Source organism: Chenopodium album, chromosome 13, assembly GCF_948465745.1.
Source record: "Chenopodium album chromosome 13, dcCheAlbu1.1, whole genome shotgun sequence".
NCBI lineage: Eukaryota > Viridiplantae > Streptophyta > Magnoliopsida > Caryophyllales > Amaranthaceae > Chenopodium > Chenopodium album.
This window is the reverse complement of record NC_137846.1, coordinates 4850665-4875058: the sequence shown is the minus strand read 5'-3', so window position 1 is coordinate 4875058 and position 24394 is coordinate 4850665. Positions and strand designations below refer to the sequence as shown.

At 31.5% G+C, this 24394-nt stretch overlaps 2 protein-coding genes across 2 annotated transcripts; both read left to right on the top strand.

The window, feature by feature from the left end:
• Positions 1-1923: 1923 nt before the first annotated feature.
• LOC145575074 (uncharacterized) lies at positions 1924-2418 on the top strand. Its single transcript, XM_081633001.1, has one exon. The coding sequence runs from the start codon at positions 1924-1926 to the stop codon at positions 2416-2418; it is 495 nt and encodes a 164-aa protein (XP_081489127.1).
• Positions 2419-16876: 14458 nt separating this feature from the next.
• Positions 16877-23950, top strand: LOC145574345 (putative receptor-like protein kinase At5g18500). Its single transcript, XM_081632112.1, has 8 exons — positions 16877-17369; positions 17888-18556; positions 18677-18781; positions 18898-19020; positions 20262-20432; positions 20594-20723; positions 21296-21508; positions 23473-23950. The coding sequence occupies exons 2-8, from the start codon at positions 17907-17909 to the stop codon at positions 23605-23607; spliced, it is 1527 nt and encodes a 508-aa protein (XP_081488238.1). The 5' UTR covers positions 16877-17369; positions 17888-17906; the 3' UTR covers positions 23608-23950.
• The last annotated feature ends 444 nt before the right edge of the window (positions 23951-24394 follow it).

Here is a 24394-nt window from a genome sequence, read left to right as displayed (position 1 = left end):
TGCTGACTCTTTTATAAAGGAATCTCATATTTATTTGTTGGTCCAATTACCACATGACAACTCATCCAAATTGCTGAACATTTGCATGAGATGTTGTTTTAGTCCAACAGCTCTCCAACGGCTCTATTATTTGGAGCCTTTCGTGTTGATATTATTACTCTAACGGTAATTTTTCACTTCATTTAAATATATTTCCAAAAAATAATTTCACCAACGGTATAATTATAATTTTATCTATAAATAGAGCCTAATATTGATATAGTTTTTCACCCTTAAAATTTCACTCTTCTTTTTTTCATTATAAAAATATTTTGTGATTATGGATCTTAATAATCCTAATTACGGAAGTGGTTCCTCTCAAAATAATCCAAATAACCAATCTTCCAATTCTCCAAATTTTCAAAGTAATTTTCATTTTGATCCAAATAACCCTAATAATCCAAATGCTCAAAGGATGTTATTTTATAACATTCCTAACCAACCAACGCATCCAAACCAACAATTTGTACAACAATTCCCAAATCAATTTCCAAACCAAAATTACACCCAACAATTCTCAAACCAATTTTTAAACCAAAATTTGCAACAAATTCCCCAAAATTATCCTTCCGGTTTTATGTTCCCAATGTCGCAACATTATGGTGTGAACCAAATAATTCAAAACAGTCCAGCAACTCCCGAGGGAGAAAGAAGCAGTAACTTAACCCCACCCGATGATCCAAGGGTTCCACAACAAGCCAATGATGATGCTGATGGTGTTGGTGATGATGATGTTGTTCAAGGTCCCCACGGGAGCAACACTAATGTTAGGGCAGAAAAATGGGGTGCAAAAGAAGATGATGCCCTCGTTTCGGCTTGGGTAGAATGTGCAATTGAAGATCCAGAGACGGCAACTGATCAAAGTTTGGCCGTAATGTGGAGGAACATAAAATCCCTTTATGATCAAGCCAGAGAAGAAAATCCATCCACCATGCGCCCTAGAACTTTAAGATCTATTAAAAGTCGGTGGGCAAGAATAAATAAAGATGTGAGTATATGGGTTGGTTGCTATAGTGAAGCGAAAAAAAGGTATAGGAGTGGTACCAACACTCATGATGAAATGACCGAAGCTCATGAAATATATAGAGGTACGTGTAATGGTTCACGCTTTGGTTTAATTGGTTGTTGGGAGATGTTGAGAGAGTTAGACAAATGGAAGCCAATGGACCTGGATTTACCTTCTAGTGATGGTGGCAATTCGAAAAGATCAGAACCAGATACTCCAACTGATGAAGGTCCAAAAACTCATACTCGTCGCCGCCGTCCTGACGGGGTGAAAGCATCTAAAAGAAAAGGTAAATCTGTTGTCAATTCTGTAATTCAAATTGGGAGTAGTTCTGAAATTAAAAATTTAGAGTCGTTTACTCAAGCCCTATCAGAGATGAATGTAATGAAAGGTCAACACAAAGATGTTGATGAAAGGCGAATTGATGTAGCAGAACGTATGCTAGAGTATCAGAAGGAGCGAGATGCCATCAAAGCTAGGAAGAAACAAGAAGAAAAAAGGTTCAAGCTATTTAGTGTCCTTCTTGCAAAACCAATTCTATCTGAAGAAGAAAAAGAAATATATCTAAAATTAAAGCAAGAATTTGCACATCTTCTAGGCTAGTTTAAATATCAATTAAGGTAGTCAAACTACATGATGCTCTTTGTTTATTACCCAATAAATTATATCTTGTAAATAATAATAATATAAAATTAGCTCAATAATGAGAAATGTTGTAAAATATGACCGACATGCAATGCTACATTAAAATGTCACATGTTGACAAGAAATCTGTAAGCAATAATATCAGAGAATCTCATCTTTTACTGTTTTGCGTACCCATACATTGAATTTAAACTCCAGAGGTTACCTTCAATGTCAACGGAAATACATACAATATGGGTTATTATCTTACAGACGGTATCTATCCGAAATGGGCAACATTTATCCCAGCAATCAAACATCCACAAACTGGTAAGCACAAATTATTTACCAAGAAGCAAGAGAGTTATCGAAAGGACGTTGAACGTGCCTTTGGAGTGTTACAAGCTCGATTTGCAATAATACGTCAACCAAGTCTAGCATGGTCGACCGAAATTTTATGGAAAATTGTAATGGCTTGTATTATCATGCATAATATGATTGTTGAAGATGAGCGAGATGGATATTTGCATTATGATGCAACTGAATTTATCAATGATCAACCGCAAAATGTAGCTGAATCATCAACTAATAACAACAACCAACCATTTACTGTGAGAAGTGGACGATTGGATAGGCTCAATCTAAATGGTTATATGGAAAATAGAAATAATGTTCGTGATAGGGAGACCCATACTGCACTAAAGAATGACTTGGTTGAACATATATGGGGACGTTTCGGCAACGAATGAAGAAATGACAAAAGTCGCTGTTAATGAATATTGTATTTTAAATTTTAATGGATGTCTTTGCTAAATAAACTATGTTATTAATATATTGTATTATTTTTGTACTTTTCATTTCAAAAATTAGAAAAATTTTTTTATTAATATTGTACTATTTATAATGCTCTAATTAAAAAGAAAAAAAATTAAAAATGTCTAACTTTTTTTAATTAATTATGTAAGTTCAAAAATTACAAATAAATAATAGAGATTAATACATGTTTTAAAAAATATAAAATAAAACAAGAGTGAGAAAGATAAAATGATGGGGTGGTTAGGAGAGAGAATGGTGAGTAACCTCACCATTGTAGATAAATAAATAAGGTGACTCACACTAGTAGCTTAAGATAGTGGAAGGTGAGGTGGAAGATGATTTGGAAAAAAGATAAATAAAAAAGATAGTTGAAAGTGAGGTGGAGAATGGTGAGTAACCTCACCAATGCCCATGCTCTTAAGGATGTCTTCTTGTATCAGCGTTAACATTGGCCTTTTGTGGACGAAGACACTTTTTTATCATGTTTCGGCAAGTGTTTTGCCGGGATTATGATGCGCATTATGATTTTGAATTTATCTATCTATTTTTTATATACTATACTAAAAGATAAGCGCCTCAATGTAAGACTGACAAATGTTACTCCCTCATTTGCTTATCTTATTTATATAAATACTAGGTGTTTTGTCTTATTTATATAAAGGTGTGAAGCACGCCTTTATTTTTAATATTATTTTAGATTTGTTTCGACATTTATTATTATTATTGACAAAATTATAAAAAAAACAAAAAAAAAAAACCAATGTGTGCTTCAAATAGAATTCTCTCTTCTACACATCTATGCAGAGTACTCTATTCTTTTTTTGTAGTTTTGATTTATGTATCTTGTGTCTCCTGTGAATGACGCTGACAGAATTATCCTATTCCCTTTTTCAGCCCTAAATATGTATTGTGTAGAGTATATCGTTTCTTTGTAATTCTGGTACATATTTCTTGTGCCTCCGATCAATGACGGTGACAAGATTAATTTTTTTCCATCTCCAACCTTAGTTGTATCTTTGTTTACCATTGCATCCTCGAAGGTATTATAAATTTCACTTTGTGTAGCCATGAATCTTGGGATCTCCGACTATGAAAAGAAACAATTAATATTTTTCTATGTATTGTGAATTAAATTAATGCCTATTTATAAGGAAATACAATACATCATATCTTCTCTAAATAAATCTTATCATTCTTTATAAAATCCTTTTTAATTGTTATCCATATCAATGTTGTTTTTATTAACGACACCAATCACATGAATATGCCACGGTAATTTATCTTGTTAATTTAAAATTTTATCATTTTTTTTACTTATTATCTATATGAATAAATTTTTTTATTTATTTTTTGTTTTTATACATATTACATTTTTTACGTGATTTTGGATATTTGGGATAACAATAATCATATATTATGATTTTTTGTAATTATGTTTTTTTTTTTTTAATATCACTTTTTTGAAAGTCGGTGAAACTTGTTAAAAGGATTAACATATTTTATTTGAAATAATTAGATAAATCATTAGATTAGTATGATAATTTTAATTTTTCATTTTTTTTTTTTTGGTATAGTTCTTTGAACCGTGGAAAGATAATGGTAGGATAGAATTATAAATTTTTAAAGGATTAACATATTTTATTTGAAATACTTAGATAAATCATTAGATTAGTATGATAATTTTAATTTTTCATTTTATTGTTTTTATTTCATCCTACATGGCACACCTAAATATGTGGCGCTCTATTTTTTTTTTTAAATAACAAAATCATACGTGCCTCTCTAAAATCTCTGGGTAAAACTCCCCTTTATATATATATATTAGATTAGATTAGATTTCTAATAATTATTATTTACATATTCAAGCATAATTATTTTTGTTAAACTTCAAACTTAACCACTAAAAGCAAGTTCTATACATGCATACGATATTCATGATTTCCTAACAAAATTTTGTATTTTATTTTTAGCAATAAAATAAATATACTCTCTGTATTGTAATTCTTAAATGTTACTCGTAATTTTTATAGTGTAACTATGTAGATTTACTTAGGGTTTGTTCTCATCAGATTATTTTCAGTTCAGTTCGGTCATCTCTAATCAGTTCAGTTCAGTTCAGCTCCTAATTTCCTTCTCTCATAAAATATTCAGTTTAATTCAGTTCAGTTCAGCTCATCAGTCAATGAGAACAGGCCCTTACTCTAATAATACAAATAACTCATAATATCTTTCCAACATTTACTTCATCTATGATTACAAATGTCATCAAGTTACGGAATAAATAATTTGAATATAATTTAAGTGGTATAAGAAAACAAAATATTTCGTATATTGAAAGCCTAATATTGTTTTTTTACTGAAAATTAAACAAAATTATTGGTAGACTTTAGTTTGAGATCAATTATGGAGTCAATAAAGGTACAATATAAAATAGTGCTATAATAATTTTATCGGTTGTTTTACTCCTAGACAAATATTGAATATTAAGTTGAAATGTTACTTAAAAAAAATTAGAACTTTGAATATAAATATAACTTTAATTGTCCTTTCAAATTCTGTACAATGTCTCTTACAATGACATTTTTCTTTTTTTTGTTTTTTTTACATAAGAAAAATTGAAGCAAAAATTAGTCTAAACGAGAAGAATATAAGTTAAATTAGACATTTGATAGGAAAATATATATAGGAGTAAAATGTTTTACAACAACTACTCGTGTTTAAAATTGTAATATTCGAATATTGACAATGCCATTACTTTTAAGTATTTCGAGAAAAAAATATTATTTTGATTCAAATTAAAATTGTGCATTGCACGGGTGCGATACTAAAGGAGGGGACTGATGATCGACAACTTGTGGGACCGACTCCCGACCAGGAATTACCGGCAGATACTCAGCCTTTTTCTGATCAAATATATAACCATTATAATTGGCAATAATTTTATGTTCTATATATTCTAATGTTGTTAATTAGAATATTCTAATTTAAATCAAACAATTAATACATTATACTATAAGACAAACAAATCAATCAATCACTAATTCGTTTATCTTATATTTGTAATGAGATAACAAAGACTTGATATATTTTATTTCATATTTTTTGGTTAGTTTCTGTTATATAAATTATATTAAATTCAAAATATTATTGACTTTGATTGATTCCAAATAATTTATTACAAAAAGTTGATCAATATGTTCCTAGCCAAAAATATGTCAAAAATTTATCTATAGTGTGTAAGATATAAGGTTAGTTATTATTGTGTCTATAGATTTGTTGACTGCCACGGGTAAAACAAATATTAGATTATATTATTACTGAAGCGAATGATATGACAAGAAAAAATTTAGTTTTTCATTCCTAACCAGGGATAGGAAATAAATTTGTCTATTTCTCTCATATGTTTTTTGATGCTTTGTCTATTTCTCTTATATAGTTATGCGAAGCATTATTCATTTATATTTTTCAATTAATAAAACAACAGTTTAAAAAATAAAAAATAAATAAATAAAAAGCGAATAAAATATTAAAACAAATGTCAATGACATAAAATATTTTTTAAATCACATTTCGTAATTTCTGTATCGACCATTACTGCGACTAAATAAAATTTTTAATAATTAAATTGTTAGTGAAAATGAGCCCTTTATTAATAATTAAATTATTTTTGTTTTTTTCCTGTGAGATTCATAATATGATTTATAAACCGTGCATCACATAGGCACTATGCTAGTGGTAAATAGTTTTAAAATAGTTTCAAAAATAAAGTACGAATAATGAATAAGTATATCAAGAAGTATAAATTTAAGTTCATAACTACGAGTTTATATCAGAGTAACTAGATTAAACCCTGTGCAATGCACGGTTATTAAATAATTCTAATGACAATAAATTTTACCAAAAATAATGTATATAAATATTATAAATAGACTTAGGCCCCGTTCTTTAGAGCTGCTCTGCTCAAAAGAAATCTGCTCTGCTCTGCTCTATTTTCAAATAATAATTAATAATAACAATAATAATTAATATTCAATAATAATAATTAATATTGTATTGATGATAATAATAAATTATTTTAAATAATTATAATAATTATTAATATTAAAAAAAATAATAATAATTATTAATATTAATAATAATTAATATTTATTAATCATAATAATAATTATCAATAATAATATTTCATAATTCAAACTATTAAGAATTAATATTTAATAATATTATTAATTAATAATTTCTAATAATTATAACAATTCTTTCAAAAAAAAATAAATAATAATAATAACAATTTCTTTTTATAAACATTTGATATTAGAATCACAATGTATAGAAACATTTTATGTGGGTATTGATTGTTAGTTCATTGAGTTGAATTATTTTTCAAATCTTTCCATACATTTTAAGAATTAAAAGAAAAGAGGTTGTTTTCAAGTAGTACTTTGTATATCATTATTATTTTGAAGGTTAAAAATATATGATTAAGAAATATTTATAAGTAAAATCATTATTACTCATTAAATCATTTTATTTTAAATTTTTTGTGAAATGAATATAAGTAAATTGTTCTCTTTTATCTTTATACTATTAACATATGTTAAATACGGTACACATTTATTTATGTTTTCACTCACCTATCAATGGCATATGCACTTAATAATAATAATAATAATAATAATAATAATAATAACAATAATAGTAATAGTAATAATAATAGTGATAGTGATAGTGATAGTGATAGTAATAGTAATAATAGTAATAGTAATAGTAATAGTAATAGTAATAGTAATAATAATAACAACAACAATGTTAATAATAGAATTAATAATAATAATAATAGTAATTTCACTCACCTAAATCAGTGGTATATGCACTTAATTTTAATAATAATAATAGTAATGGTAATGGTAATGGTAATAGTAATAGTAATAGTAATAGTAATAATAATAATGTTGAAATCTGCTCTGCTCGGCTCTGCTCTGCTATCCTGAAATCTGCTCTGCTCTGCTGAAATTTAATCTGCTCTACTCTGTCCAGAAGCTCAAAAGAATAGGGCCTTAGTAGTAAAAAGTATGAAATATTGTGAAAGAAATTAATTAAACATATAATAGTTATAATGGGCAATTTGATATTTAAGGACATTTATTTTAGATTTTATACAAACTAAAAGCCATAATTTACAATAAGTTTTTTTTAGTAAGTGATTTTGGAGGGAAAACTTTTTATAATATTTTGCCAAGTGTTCTCTAAGTTTCGCCTTTAGTATAATGTAATTGATTGTTCAATTTCGTTGTTGTTATGGGAAAACGAGGTCAACTTTCTTTTAATTGAGATTTTTTGAATGATTACAAATGTGATTAGTTTTGGAAGGAATTTTTGTTTATGAATAATACAAGAGCCATAATGTTAAAAGTTCAGTTTTTTTTTTTTTTTTTTTTTTTTTTTTTCAAATTAGAAGTTAAATGTTCATATTTATTTATGCATACTACGGAAGTGCGGACCACGGAATATATGATCAATAATGAGTTAAATGTTCGTACAAATGTGAATAAAATTTTAAATTTTTAAAAATGTTTGTTCATTTGAGAATTGAGATTATGAACACTTTAGTGAGATGGATTAAAATTTGTTGGTGCATGAAAGTTCCGAAATTGTAAGCTTAAACTAGCAATCATATGACTGTGAACATGTACACCTTAAACATCTGCCGGGCAATTTTACAAATTATTCTATTCAATTTTATAACAATTAGGATGAGAGTGTAACCTAACTACCTAAAACTGATCCTCGAATTTGGATTAGTTCAAAGGGTGAACCAGGTGAAATACCAACAACAAAAAAAAATAATGTAAGGAGCATATTTAATGCATGTATCCTAATTAATAAATGTTTAAAACATGTCATTAATGTTTTGTGGCAATAAAAACAAAAATACTTCCCTAGTTAGCTGAGACAAAATACATCTCTCATAAAGTTGATTAAGTAAAAAAAAAAATAAAAAAAATAAAAAAAAATTAAATGATACTCTATCGAGCTACTCAGCTACGGAGGAGTACTTAACTATTGTCATGCTAGTATGGTATCACCACCGTACCACTTATCCTTCCAAAGAGAGAATCAAGGTTAGTGCACTAGTTGGAGACCCTCCTCCCGCCCCTATACAAAGGGTTTGATTCTCACTTCAAGTAAGATGGCATACTTTCTCTTAAATCTTAATAAATGACAAGCACTCAAAATAAATTTGAGCAATAAAATCAAAAGCATGGATTGATGCATTATGCATATGGATTACTAGTTACTAACTTACTACTATGTAGATGGACATGTGGTACTGCTAGTAGACGAATGACATTGACAATAACTCAAAGTTGGGTAAAGTTTTGGGTGAGACGGACTCACGTAAGTCCACCATCTTCATTCTCCTTCTTCCCTTTTCTCTCTCCTCCCGTCCATCAATGGCGGCCAAATCCTTCACCACTCTTCGTCTCCTCTCCCGCACCTCCCAACTTGCCGGCGATGAAGAATAATCAGATGCAACTTGCTTTGGCGATCAGTGCTTCGAATTCGGAGTTTCGAGATGATCTGGAGAAAGACCAGATCTGTGCTGCTACTCTATTGAGTTTTGGGAGGTCGAATTCTATTGATAATGGTCGAGATAAGGAGGATTTTGGTGAGGCGGCTTTGTCGCGGCGGTTTCGGGTGAATTTGATTAATTTGATTTTGGGAAATTTGATTGTGGAATTGTTAATTGACGATGAATTGTAGGAGTTTGTTAGAGATGATGTGAAATCTGAGGGTTGAGGAGAGAGAAAATATTGTAGTCACGGAAGAAGAGGGTCGGTGAAGGAGAAAATAATGTCAGGTATTAGATGTTTATTGTCAGGTACTCGTATTAGATAGTGTCAGGTATTAGATGTTTATTGTTTGGTATTTGATTGTTATTGTTTGATATTAAATGTTTATTGTCAGGTATTAGATTAGTATTGTCAGGTATTAGATTAATAGTAATTGGTTTAATATTTGTCATGAATTAGAAAGTCCGGAATAAGATTATTTTTGTAAGGAATAAGATAATTTTTATCAGGAACAAAACTATTTTAGTTAGGAATAAGATAATTTTTTCAGGAATAAGACAATATTATCGATTTTACAAAATATTGGTGCACGGGCTTTGATCGGGTTTCTTAGACCCGCGTCTTTTTTGTTGCTGAGTCTGATCTCACGTGAGTCCGTTCTACGAAACCTTCTCATAAATTTGACATGATATCCGTAGTATATTATTTAACCAAATGTACGATCCTAATTAATTGTATGACATTAATAATTAATAATATAATTATACAAAAGCATATGTATAATTAACTACTAATATAGTTTTCTTCATTACCCATGACGACCAATCATATATACGGAATATAGATATTAAGTTTCAAATTATTATTAATTCTGCTAGATTAGGCTTTAACTCAACATCATCCTTTCTAATCACTGAAGAGCGAGGCGAAATAAGACGGTGCTTAATCTTACGTTGATCATGATTTATGAAATGGATTATTATGAAAATTAAATGTACATTACCGACAATAGATAAGCTAATTTCTTCCACTTGTGTCATTTTCCCCCTTAAATTAGTCGCATCTTTGTATTTTTTTTTATTTTATTTTGTTTTTTTGTTTTTTTTTTTTTGTTAAGTTAAAATATTTGTGGACCGTTTTGACTTAAGTCTTAGCTTGTTTAATGTTTAGTTGTATGTTTACCTCATTTTTCAGTTATTCTAAAAATATTTTAATTTTTTGAAAATTTCAAATGCTCACATGGATTATTAAGGGTTAATTGAGTTCAATAATACAACTATAAAGTTTTAATGAACTAATAATAAGTTTAAATTAGTGAAAATATGATTAATATTAGAATGCATCTTAATAGATCGTGAGACTCAATTAACTGATTGAATTTGGATTCCGACTTGTATATTATCAACCAAAAATAGAATAGAGAATTAGAGAGCAACAAGAGTTATGTCATAATTAGTTGAAATATTTCATTCAAATAACAACCATATTGTTTATACAAAAAGTCAAAAACTAGTGGAGGAAAACTTTAATTTTGCTTTAGATATGCTCTCAAGCAAAGCTTTGAACCAAACACAAAACCGCACTTCTGCAACCAATTGAATTGGCATTCCTAGTATTCAACTCCATGCATCTCTTTGTCGTGACGAGCCGCTCTTTAAATTGATTTCATAAATTCATGAAATATATGACCATTAAAGTGGTATGAGCAACCCTAATTTATTTGTCCTGTAATACTAAATGTGCACTATTAAAGTGGTATGTGGTATGAGCAACCCTAATTTTATTGATAATATTTCATTACCAAGTAATTTTAATTCCTTATTTTTAAAAAAATATACGTAGTATAAAAAAACTGGTTTTTAAAAAATATATATATTAACATATATTTCGTATTATATAATATTTCATTCTTACGAATTAGTGTATAGATATAGTCAAATTTTAGTCAAATCATACTAAGTATTTATCATACATTCACACTATATCATTAGATCAAGTGAACTAAATATAACCTTATACTATTAAAATCTTACTTCCATTTTTCATGAAAAATCTTCCCATCAAATTTGGATGCACATATTAAGGAATTTACGTTGCATATATTGAGAAACAACAATATAGTAAATCAAACCGATCACATTCAAGGGTTTGATACGGCACCTAAGAACGAATTGTCACACGTCATAGAGTGGCGAACATTGGCTTGTGAGTTGTGAGTTGTGAGTTGTGAATTGTGATACTAATCTCGTGAACACTCGCTCCCAGCATTATCATATCACCACACATGCATATATGCTTAACACATCATGCCCATAATTTGGTGGCTCTACGAATACTATAATAGGAGCAACAACCTTACCATATAAAGAAGTATGCATGTTTCGTACACCAAGTGGTTGGGAATTAGGACTGCATAAACTGAGATATATTTATTCGAATGAAGTATGAATGTCCTTAAATTAGTGTAAGAAGATATAAAATTATATTTTACTGCAAAGCATATACTCCACTAGTTGAGTAGTTAGTGGAGTAATGTCAGAAATTATACTCCCTAAATAGGATTACTATATTAAGTAGGGATAATTAATTAATTATTTTGCATGACTTTTTTCACGTCCCACTAATTTGATACCCACAAGAATGACATGCCTCATTTTCTTGCTTTTTAGGGGTCACGGGGCATATTCCATATATACACATACCCCATAAGGCCATAACGGCCATTAAGAGTAAAATTTAAGTAATTTTAATTTTATTTGTAACACTAGCTTGTAGATGCTTTAAGTAGATAGGGTAATACGATATATAATACCGTAATATATTATGTTATCATAAAATAATCTTACTTTGTAATTTAATAAGTATATTATCATAAAATAATCGTACTTTTATTTTAAACTACATTAAACCCCGTGCAATGCACGGTTGTTAAATAATTCTAATGACAATAAATTTTACCAAAAATAATGGATATAAATATTATAAATAGACTTAGTAGTAAAAACTATGAAATATTGTGAAAGAAATTAATTAAACATATAATAGTTATAATGGGCAATTTGATATTTAAGGACATTTATTTTAGATTTTATACAAACTAAAAGTCATAATTTAATTACAATAAGTTTTTTTTAGTAAGTGGTTTTGGAGGGAAAACTTTTTATAATATCATGCCAAGTGTTCTCTAAGTTTCGCCTTTAGTATAATGTGATTGATTGATTATGTTATCATAAAATAGTATTATATATGGGAAAAATCGAAAAATATTTTGATGAAAGCTGCACTAATCGCCGCCTGAAAAATGGGTCACGATGGTCGCGATTGTCTACTGTGTTTCAATATTATTGTTTATAATTCATTTTTGGGAATTTCAAAAAAAAAAAAAAAAAAAACGGTTTGGGAGTTTTTAACAATAAGTCTTTCAAAAATCATTATTCAAAAAATTCTAATTCAATTAAAAAAGAATGATTTGGGCGTTCTATAACCCTAAACCTTAAACCTAAACCCTAAACCCTGGCCTAACTAAACCTTAGCCTTAGACCATTAACTTAAAATAAATCCTAGACCCTTCACTAACCCAGTCACAAATTTTTTTTTTCTAATAAGGGGTGTATGATGTGTGATCGGAGTTCATTATGATTTAATTTAACAATTTTCAAAATAATTATGTTTGTGAAGAATTTTGCAATTATTTTGTAGATTTTGAAGATTCATTGAGTTTGCTAAGAACCTACATTATCCTATAGGCTTTAGGGGTTTCAATTAGGATCTTTATTTATTTGTTTGATTTGGTAATGTTAGGATAAAAATATAAAATTAGTAGTTGGTTATAAATATAATTGTTATTTTGTAAACCAAAATGAATTAGATTTACGATTAAGAAAGATTATCTGATTATGAGATAAATTAGGATTTAAATTTCTAGTTAATTTTACTCTAGGATTATGATTCTTGGTTTTATATCTCGTCTAATCTTTGTACGAATTTTCATTGTATGTAAAAATATGGGTACATACCAATTAAGTTTTTAAGTGTATGTTTTGTTGAAAGTCGGAGTTGCCTTTTAGTTTGACTGACGGTCTGACCACCCACACTTGGCTGATGCTTAGGGTCTGTTCTGATTGATTAAACTGAACTGAACTGAACTTATTAGAGCTCAACTGAATTGAATATTTTATGAAAGAAGGAAATTAAGATAAGAAATGAATTGAACTGAACTGAACTTATTGGAGCTGAACTGAACTGAAAATAAGCTAAAGAGAACGGACCCTTAGTCCCCTACTAGTTTAATTTTATCAAAATGAATGGGTACCACTGCCAAAATCGCGTACAACTAAGTCTACTAGTACTAGTGCTAACAAGACACTTTTGAGCTGTTATTATATGCCAGTTGGACATCCTATCCACTTGTACTAGTCACTAGCTTTGTCATTAGTCTTGATTATTAATTTTAGTTATTCTGCACAATTAGTTAGCTTTCTAATAACCCAGGCTTTATAGCCGAGTTAAACATAAGAGAATGACTTAATATTTGCATTTTTTCACCTCTAAGGACCTCCTACTCTTTTTTTTTTTTTTTTCACCTTTAAGGACCTATGGTTAGAAATCAGGTCACTTTAACTCACCTTTAACCCACCTGAGCACCAATTAAAAGGTTAGTGCCTTAATTAGCAAATGTTAAGTCCTTGTTAGCATTTAATAAAAAAAAAAAAAAAAAAAAATCAATACCTTACATCTTAAAAAATAAAAAATAAATTAAAAATAACAACCACTATACATACTTCTTCATAACATATCAATTGCCAATTGATATCGCAGTCATTGCCTTTGTCCACCAAGAAAAAATTAAACACCTTCCCAATTCCACCCAACTTAAGCTTAGTGTATGAAAGATACTTAGAACCCCGAATTTGTTTATCCCTAATTTGCCTATTTCAATATTGTTGTTATATTTTTAGTCAGAAAACACCTACTACCACCCAAAACACCACTTGATTTCTACCAATTCATGCCCCAAATCTGAATTAAAATCAGCCCCAATTTCGAAATTTAGGCCACCATCGCCATATCTACCTCTACTAATGATGAAGAAGAGAGAGTTAAAATCAGAATCAACCCCAATTTCGGAACCAAATCAATTGACAAATTCCCAGTTGCATTTATGATATTAAATTGATACGATTGACTGTTTCATCATGGATGTGTTCCGAGTTTTTTTTCATATAATTTTGTAATTGGATATAAGTTCCTCTCTAAAATTGGTTTGTTATAATGTCAATCAAACATTTTGAGTTCAAGTATAGGAGATTTAATTATGGATGCAAGTTTTAGAAGATTAGACAGATTAAAGAGGCGTTGGTGCTTCTGGGAGACATGAAAAGTAACATAGAAGAAAAAAAAATGGTTTTCTTTTTGTTTTTTTTGTTTTTTTTTTTTTTTTTTAGTGAAGCTGAGAGAAAATGGTAAATTAATAAATAATATTATTTTGATTTTCTTTGTAACAGAAAAATAGTTAACCCAAGGACTTGACTTATTTAACCCAAGGATCTAATTTTTTTTAACTGTAGTTGTTAATTTTGGTCGGAAAAGTGAACATAGGTCCTTAAAGGTGAAAAAAAAATGAGAGATCTTTAACGGTGAAAAATGTGAAAAGTGAGGTCCTGATTGTATGCTTAACTCCTTTATAGCTTAATATTTTTACTTGTACTTTTTATTCATAGCTTAACATTTTTTCTTGTACTTTTTATACATGTGCTTATATGTACTCTATATAATGACATTTTAGTTTATATAATTACTGAAAAAGAACATCAATTTGGGATGATTTGATAATGCATCACCGTAAACACCACAAATGATCTTTATTATACTATATTTATAATTACGGTTTATATCAAATAAAATTTGAATTCATGAGGTACTCGACCTTTTAAGTTTCAATACGCGAAAAATAAGTTATTTTTGAATATATGACAATTATCAACCAATATTGTAATCGATCTTTGTTGTCACACGTAATTTTATAATTAGTACGGCACATATAATTGTCCCTTTTTCATGGGAGGTAAGTAAAGGAGGAAATGCAAGACTAAAGAGTGAGAAAAGATACGTCCATCAAAGTAGTGACGCTATTTGGCGTAAAATTCATAAGTATACGTATACCTTTCAATTGCTTGCATCACTCGATAGACTAGAATACTAAATTAGTGATTAACTAGATTGCATTGTCACCTTTAATTTGTTCTTTTTAGTGGAATTTGGAAGCTCAAGATTTATAAAATAATTTCACTTTTTTGCCTTTATAATTTCGCCGCTCCTACGAGTCATCTTGGTAATTATTTAAATTAATGGTGTGTTAGACTAATAGAGCACTAAACATCATTGTCATCATTAAAGTTTGATTTCTATGACGTTTGACCGACAATGTTGTAACGGCATAAGCTCGCTACACTGTTTTTACTGCCTCTGTAAAAGTGTAAAGTGTAAAGGGCCGTAAAATAAATATCAATGAAATTTTCATCCCAAAAAAAAAGAAAAATTACATTTTTTAATATTTAATTTAATTTACTAGGGAGAAATGTGGCGTGAATAGATTTGGTCAAATTACGATAGCTTAACACTTGTCAAATTAATTATTGGTGCATGGTCAATGTACCATGTTTAACTTAATACAAGTACTTGTCAAAAAAAAAAAAAAAGTTTAATACAAGTACTTACTCGTCATTCACCCAAAAGAAAAAAAAACATAGGAGTATAAAAAGGCAATTTTGATCCCAAAATAGCAATTACGGAGTATGAGTCAAAGCACAGGGTTTTGGAAAACAATTATTGAGAAAGTTATACTCGTAGAGTCGTAGTTGCATGCTGTTCACATTCTTATAAGGTTTCGGTTTTTGAACATGTGTACAATTACTATTGTCATAGAGGAATGAATGTTTTAAAACCGACTTGAATCAGAAAAATGATCGGATTGCGCTTAGATGTATATAAATTATGTATAAAAACCTCTAAAATGATTAATTTTATCCTTTAATAAGATGGGAGTCATTTTTATATATCGGGAGGATTGCCCTTTCAATTCGAAGTTTTTTCCTTATTAGGCTTTTAAAAAGTCATTAGATAACTGTTTTTCTTCTATTAGCTTTTTACTATTCAATTGCAGAATATAAAAAATCAAAAACAAAAACGGTCCAATTTGGTCTGATCCGGCTAGGTATTAGACCAACTTTGTCGATTATGTCAGGTTTGTGTCCAATCCATTACACGAGTCTTCAGTTTTAAATTTTCTACCTTCATTTTGATTATGTTAGATAGTTTGATGAACAAACCTAGTTATAGACAAGTTATTAGGATAATAACTATATTTTGCAAGTATGGTGCAACACCATCAGTACTTTTCGTACTTCCTCTCTTCCATTGATTCAAATTGAATGACCATTTATCATCCTCAATTGATTATACTTTGCATATTTCACAGCCACATTTAAGCCATCTAAAAGGACCGCCTCAAAGCCTTAAATCACTCAACTCACCCCGATTTACCGGGTTTATGTAAAACAACATTTTCGACTTTTCAAACCCAACACATTCTCTCTTTTACCAGGGTGAAAACTGAACACACACACGAACACAAGTACACAACCAGAGATTCAATTAGAGCATAGACCCTTGAATTTCCAATCCTACAATGAATTAACACAATGACTTAAATAATGAATTAGGACGATAATCAGTCACATTCCAAAAGAAGCAAAAGCAAAGAATACCTTCCAATCCAATCTCAATACTTCGCTTTTACTGTTTGTGACCCCAAATTTTTGTCTCATCACCTACCACTGATAACTCCACACCCACCACTCTCTCTCCTCTTTCTCTCTCCTTCACACAGCCATTTTTCACAGATATACTCTCACTTCCCTTTAATTTTTATTTTTATTTTCCCATGTTCCTGTTCTTCCCACCTGAAAAATACCACCTTTCTTGTTGCTATTTCTGGGATTTTAGGGTTTTTACTGTTGATTATTTTTCCCAACTAGTGTGGTGGGAGAAAGCTCCATTTCAGCTTAGATTTAATCAATTTTTGCATTTTCTGTCATACCCAGGAATTATTTACAATAATATATAATAAATTTAACCTTCCCTTTTGTTTTAAGTAAGAGGTTTCTGAAAGTTCATTCATTTTTGTATGAAGGTACTGTAGTTTTAATGGTTGCCCCACTTCATGGGCTTTGCAGAATTTCTTGTTGGAGATCCAAGTTGGGTTTTTTTTGGTGTGATTAATTGGGTTTTGTGATCTTAATTTCACATTTCAGGTAATCAAGCAATTTAACTCTTTATTGAAGTTTATTTAGCTTTGCTAATTTTTAATCTTTATGGTGTGTTATTATAGTTCATGTGGGAGGCTGAAAGTTTAATGGGTTTGTTTTACCTGCATTTGGATTACTAATTTTGCTAATTGATGGGGTTGCAGTTTATAGTTGTAGTATAATTTTATTTACGAGTATTAATTAGCAATTTTAGCATGTCCAAGCAGTATATGATTGTTCACTTCGTTCTTGGTTTACTGTGCTTCTGGATGTAAGGCTGAAAATTGAATGTGAGTGTATATATATGTTCAAGGGTTTTGATATCCGTATTAGGAACTCGTAAGGGCTATATATAAGTATTAAATACATTTCCGAAGATAGTTAATTTCAAATTAACTTGTCTGTTGTTGCTGCTGAGTGATATACTATTGGTTGTTGCTGATGAAATTACTGATTGGCATTTGTTTGGAGCATGGATTCTAAGTATTTGGATTTGCTTTCCTGAACTCCTGAATTGTTATTAGGTACTTCGGCTTCTGGAAAATGGGTGATCTTAATGCTCAGTTATCTAAAAAGGTTTTATTCGGCTTAAAGGTCTGGGAAGTAATTGGGATTGTTATTGGACTGTTCATCATTATTATAATTGCCCTCATACCTCTATGCCTTCGCAAGAAAGCTAGGAGAGCTAAAGGAAATATTCCCGTCATTCAAATCCCTTCGGTATCCAAAGAAATTAAAGAAATTCGGGTAGAGCACATAGCAACGAATGCATATGTTCCTAATGAAGGGAACTTTATGACACTCAAAGACAAATTCAGTGACAGGGAATCTGATAAGGTGGCCGTCTATGGAGATTCGGGGAAAATGAGAAATGGAGATGTTAGCAGCCAGTCGGGATCATTTCATCGTCTGGAAACAGGTGGTTCCATATCAGGGGATGAAGGGGGCTCTGGGTCATATCTTATGTACAAACCATCTTCCTCTCATCCAATCACAGCTCCTTCTCCACTTTGTGGTCTGCCTGAATTTTCGCATCTGGGTTGGGGTCACTGGTTTACGTTAAGGGATCTTGAGGTTGCAACAAACAGATTTGCAAAGGAAAATGTCATTGGTGAAGGTGGATATGGAATAGTATACAAAGGATGCTTGGTCAACGGTACCCCTGTAGCTATAAAGAGGATTCTTAATAACCTGTGAGTCAGGAAGTGATCTAATTGTTTATTTCTCAAGCTCATTAGACCATGCAATTTTACATGTGTATATATGAAGAGTTTTCTAGTTCAAGTTACTGAATTTTTTATTTTATTTTATAGAGGCCAAGCTGAGAAGGAATTTAGAGTTGAAGTTGAAGCCATTGGTCACGTTCGTCATAAGAATTTAGTCAGACTGTTGGGTTATTGTGTTGAAGGAACTCACAGGTACTTCCTTGGTTTTGAAATAATTGTGTAACATGGATTTGGTCCAGCCATATCATAGTTGATTTGTATATTTCAAAAACCACCAATATCTGACATCATCCTCTTATGAGTTTCAGGATGTTAGTGTATGAGTATGTTAATAATGGCAACTTAGAGCAATGGCTTCATGGTGCCATGCGTCAACATGGATATCTAACTTGGGAGGCCCGGATGAAAGTGCTGCTTGGCACAGCAAAAGCGTAAGTTGATCAAAGTTTGAAATTTTGAATTGGCTTGATGATTAAAAAATATGAATTGCTTATCTGCTCCTAATTTTCCCTGGTTGGAATTTAAGTCATTTATAAGGAAAGAACTCCTGGTCTCACTAGACCTTGTTTAATTTACTACTTAGCCGCACAAATTGTAGCATATTTGTTTATGTAGGGTAATGCCTGCCAATGGTAAGAATATTTGTTGGCAGAGCTGCTATGGATATGTGTGGCAAATCAATAGATTAGAATTACAAAAGGTGCAAAACCACCACCTAATGGTGGGTGTACTTACTCCCCCTTGTTTCCCCCCCTCCCTCATCCTATGGTCTTCCCCCCTTTTTTATTTTCTTGTCAGCTGCCAGGTTTGATAGTGGCCTGCAAACATCCTCCGTTTTCCACTTTAGGCCGGTCTCAATAATGACTACCATTCCACTATTGACCTCTTCTTCCCTCTAATGTTTTCTAATTCCCTTTCCTTCCTAAAGGGCCCTAACCATCATTTGTGATACTGCTGCTCCTTTTTGCAATTGTGAGTCTACCTCTTCTAGCAGTTACCTACTTTATGCCACTCCCCCTAATGTCTTCTAAATTCTTTCTTTAAGGGGATTAAACCATCATTTGTGATTTTGCTAAACCTTACTGCAATTTTGAGTCTACCTTTTTTAGCAGTTATCTACTTCTATGCTAGTATGCAATATTGTGGTTTGGTGTGTTTAATTCTTTCAAATCTTATGGTGACTCGATAACTTTCCATTTTATGGGTTAAGTTTTCCCTTTTGATTTTCTTGATCAATGCTTTTTAGCGAGTACTTCAAGCATCTTTAAGTAGTATGAATTGATTTTGAATCAGGATTTCAGTGAAGCAGTTATCAATGGTGAAGCTACGTGTTTGGCATCTATAATCCCCCCCCCCCCTCCCCAATATGAATTATCATCCTAGAAGAAGTATAATATAAAGTAGATTAGACAATGGAGACTGGAGGGGAGAGCAGATCCCTGGTAGATGTTTGGAGGAGGAAGGAGGGTGGGGAAAAATTTGGATGAGTGGGATAGGACTCATAGGAGTAGAGGAGAGGTACCATTGGGTTGTTGCTAGTTTGCTACAATCTGATTTTATACTCATATTAGCTGGTGATTGATTGGATAGTACTATTGTTTTATATCATGTGGGCCTCTGTAATGCTTTGAATTGCAGATTTACCGTTTGAAATGTTTTTCTTTTTTTGCAGTCTTGCCTATTTGCATGAGGCAATTGAGCCAAAAGTTGTACATCGAGATATCAAGTCGAGCAATATTTTAATTGATGTAGATTTCAATGCAAAGGTGTCTGATTTTGGCCTTGCTAAACTTCTTGGTGCTGGGAAGAGTCATGTAACGACTCGAGTTATGGGAACATTTGGGTATGGTGCTTATACATTGTTGACTTTGTTTCTATACTTATATGTCCTGTATCCTGACTTCAAATGACTACTAATAGCTGTGCATTCTTTTTTTATTCTATTGCCAACTGTTAGAAAGATGCTTGACAATTAATCTGATCTCCATTGTTCTTCATCTTCAGATATGTGGCACCTGAGTACGCAAACACTGGACTTTTGAACGAGAAGAGTGATGTCTACAGCTTTGGGGTCTTGGTCTTGGAGGCAATTACCGGAAGAGATCCTGTGGATTATGGGCGTCCACAGCAGGAGGTGTGTAGTACTGTGTGTGTGTATGTGTGTGTGTGTGTGTGTGTGTGTTTTTTTTTTTTAATGTACTTTCTGTTGCAGTTGCTGCTTGAACTTCTGTTGGATGAACTTACTAATACGAAGTATTTGCATAGTAATTTTTGATAGGTGCTTTTGGTGTTTTCATTATTGCCAATTTCTGTTTGGAAAATTTGGCCAATTTCTTGTTGCCATTAAGAATTATCGGTTACTACGTTACCTGTTGATACTTGGTAATTCTGTACAGCCAAACTTCCTATGATAGTGAAAGTACGGAAACATGCCACCTTATGTCTTTAGTTGAATTATTTCTTGCATTGTAGCTTCACTTATTGATCTAATTGTTTCTAGGTTGGTCGTCTATGAGCTATCAAGTGGCCTTGCATTTTTTAATATTGGAAGGCACTTGTTAGTGCTACTAGTGAACTGTCATAATTCAGCCAAAAGCAGAAATTTGTTCTTGTTCAAATTAACATACTCTCTTATACTAACAATGTTTTTGCAAGTTCAATTCAAGGTGTCAGGTGATAATTTAGATGGACTCATGATGGTTGCAGGTAAATTTGGTTGATTGGCTTAAAATGATGGTGGGAAGCCGGCGGTCTGAGGAAGTTGTGGACCCAAATATTGAAGCAAAGCCGTCAACCAGGGCACTGAAGCGTGCTCTGCTCACTGCGCTGAGGTGCGTTGATCCAGACTCCGACAAGAGACCCAAGATGGGCCAAGTTGTTCGTATGCTTGAATCAGAGGAGTATCCCATACCTAGAGAGGTTAGTTATGGCCAATTCCACCTTAATGTGGTTCTTAAAGTTACATGCACCCTCAACATTTTTGTGTGTAAATTAATGACTTGAAATTGTGTTTTCATAAGTGTAAGGACATTGTTGCTCTGTACTGCACAGTTCTCCTTAGGTTTTTACTTGTTTTGGTGCTGTGTGGTACATTCTACTAACAGCTTTCCAAATCTTGTCATGTTGCTTCAAAAGTCAAAACCATTGGGGTGTCATCTGATGATATGATTTATTTGGTAGCTTCCAGCATCTATTCTAGCTCCTTCCTCCCCCATCCCCTCTCATTAAAATGGAGAAGATAATAAAGAGAAACAAAAGCAACTTGTATAGAAATTCTCATCACCAGTAGAGCTGTAAGCCTGACTCAAGAACAACCTGATCAAACCCAAAGTGACCTAAATCCTGATCCACATGGATACACTGACTCCTCATGGCCCATATTCGTAATGATCCTACCTCCTTAGGGCTCTCTCATGACAAAAATGAGAGTTGTTCTCTTTATTAATGCCTTGCATATGTTTGTGCTGTTTGAGCGAATATATTCCATTTATTGTTGCTACTTGATTGAACATGAATATGCTTCTATACTCTGAAACACCTTTACATTTTAAAGGTTTAATTCAACATATGAAGTAGTTTGCACATATTGTTTGGAATTATGGAGTATGTTAAACCTGATCTTGCCAAACCTTATTTATTGCACTACTGAGTTAATATATCTTTGCCAATGAGTAATTGATAATTCTGAGTTGTTTGCTGTCACCTTAAGTCAACCACAGTTGATTTTGATAAACGTAGGAAGTTCTTTTTGCTACCTCTTGTGATTCCAGTCTGCTCTATCATCTGTATGATTAATTAAGTTGTTGGCTGCAGTAATTGCAATTTCTTCTATTTATGTCTGTCACCCCAGTCTTGTTACACTTAACAGCGATATTTTGCTCTTCAATACTATCAGTTTCTTTAATTACATAGTATGCATGTAGTCTTTAATTCTCATGTTTTGCTCATGGTGCAACCTTTTCTTCGTTCACTAACACATGCTCATTGGATTTTATTTTATTTTTTCTTTGTATTAGCTTCTTGATGTACTTTGTTTAAATTTAACTTTTACTTCTATTGCCTCCTTTGTTGGCTTCTTGTTGAAATTAAGGCCTTTTTCTTGATTGGAATCTAGCACTCCCTGTATGGCTCAATCTTGATTTCTTATTTATTTAGACTAGTTCATGGAAATTTAAGTTTAAATTAGAGGCATTAAGTTAGTTAAGTTCATACAAGGGCTACAAAGTTCATTTACTGCCACAAATTAGTTTATATAGTGTATTTTTTTTTTTTTTTTTTTGAAAGGCTAGTTTATATAGGTTTAGGTAAGTTAAGATTAGCTAAGCTGTCAAAAAGAAAAAATGTTAAGATAAGTGCAGACATAGATAATTCAAGTGAAAGAACAAATCTTTACACATGACTTCTGGATTTCATACATGAAATCATTATTAGCCGGGTCACCCGTACCCAATCAGAAAAAGCTGTGGTACTGATTTTTCTAGAATGCCATTGGAAATTGACAAAATTTTGCAAAATCTTAAACTGAAGTTTTAGTTAGACTAAGTTAGTTCTGGGCTGATAAGTTAAGTTCAATACATTTCAAGGCTAATAATTTAATTTTAGACTACAGGGCACGAAAGTTCTGTTCAACTCAACTGTTTAAAGATAATGACATCAGTTTGAATAAGATCAATTTTAGGGCCACTAATTTGTGTTCAGGACTAGTAAGTTCAAGTTGGTTCAAATAGTTCAGGGTTTTATTTGAAAAGAACATGGCTTACTATCAGATGATTTAGTATATGGAGTGTTGGAGTAGAATGATTGCCATGACTCATATAACAACATGAAATTTCTTCGTTCTTTTTCCTATCACATGTTTTAAGGTACTTTCTACTGCATTCCAGGATCGCAGACACAGAAGGGCTCGGGCAAATAGTGCAGAGATTGAATCCTCCCAGAGGGATTTATCGGACACAGACAAAAGTGATAATCCTGACTCGAAGTCAGATGGAAGAAGGCTCCCACGAGCATCAGGTTAAACTTGCACGCTATTCATGTAAGAGGATCATGATGGCCTGATTCCAGTGATTTTGTCACTCAGATGCTTACGGCCAACAACCGGCACTGCCATATATATATATAATTTTTTCTTCTGTTTCTTATCTCAAGCGCTGGTGGAGGGGGAGTTCTACTGTAGAAGTCTGTATTTTTTTGGTCTGTATCATTTTTTCCCCTTGGCTTCTTAATTTTTCTTCCCTTTTTGTTAGTATTAGGTAGACATATTAATTTGTGTATGAAAGTGGTACGGCGAGAAGTTATGGGGTGGGGAGGGGTTGTACAGAAGCACAGTCATTCTAAGCAATTCAAATTTGTTTTATGTACTGTGCTTGTGCTTTTTTTCCATTGAGATTTGAGATATGAATATGATAGTACTCGTATTAGATACGATTTCATCAGTAGTGATAAACTGATGGTGTCAAGCCAAGAAAAGAGTGATTATAATCCAATCTTTTATCTTATTTTATTTGCTTGTATTCTTAAATGTTAATAAATCTCCTCTATGTTGAAGGGATGTCATTTGGCAAGTACAGATTATCTGAGAAAGAGGACTTGTTAATACTATGTAAGCTACTTTCTATGTTTAGGTTTAAGAGTTTTCATGAGTTATACTCGTGTAGGCATTGCAAATTTGCAATGGTGGGGCTGCTCAGGACAAGAATGGTCTATTAATTCTGGGCATCTTGCTGCATCCTTATGCCTCTTCCTTATGCTGTGGACTTTGTGTTTAGTGATGAGTTCAACTTTTTTCGAGTTATCATTTTTTCT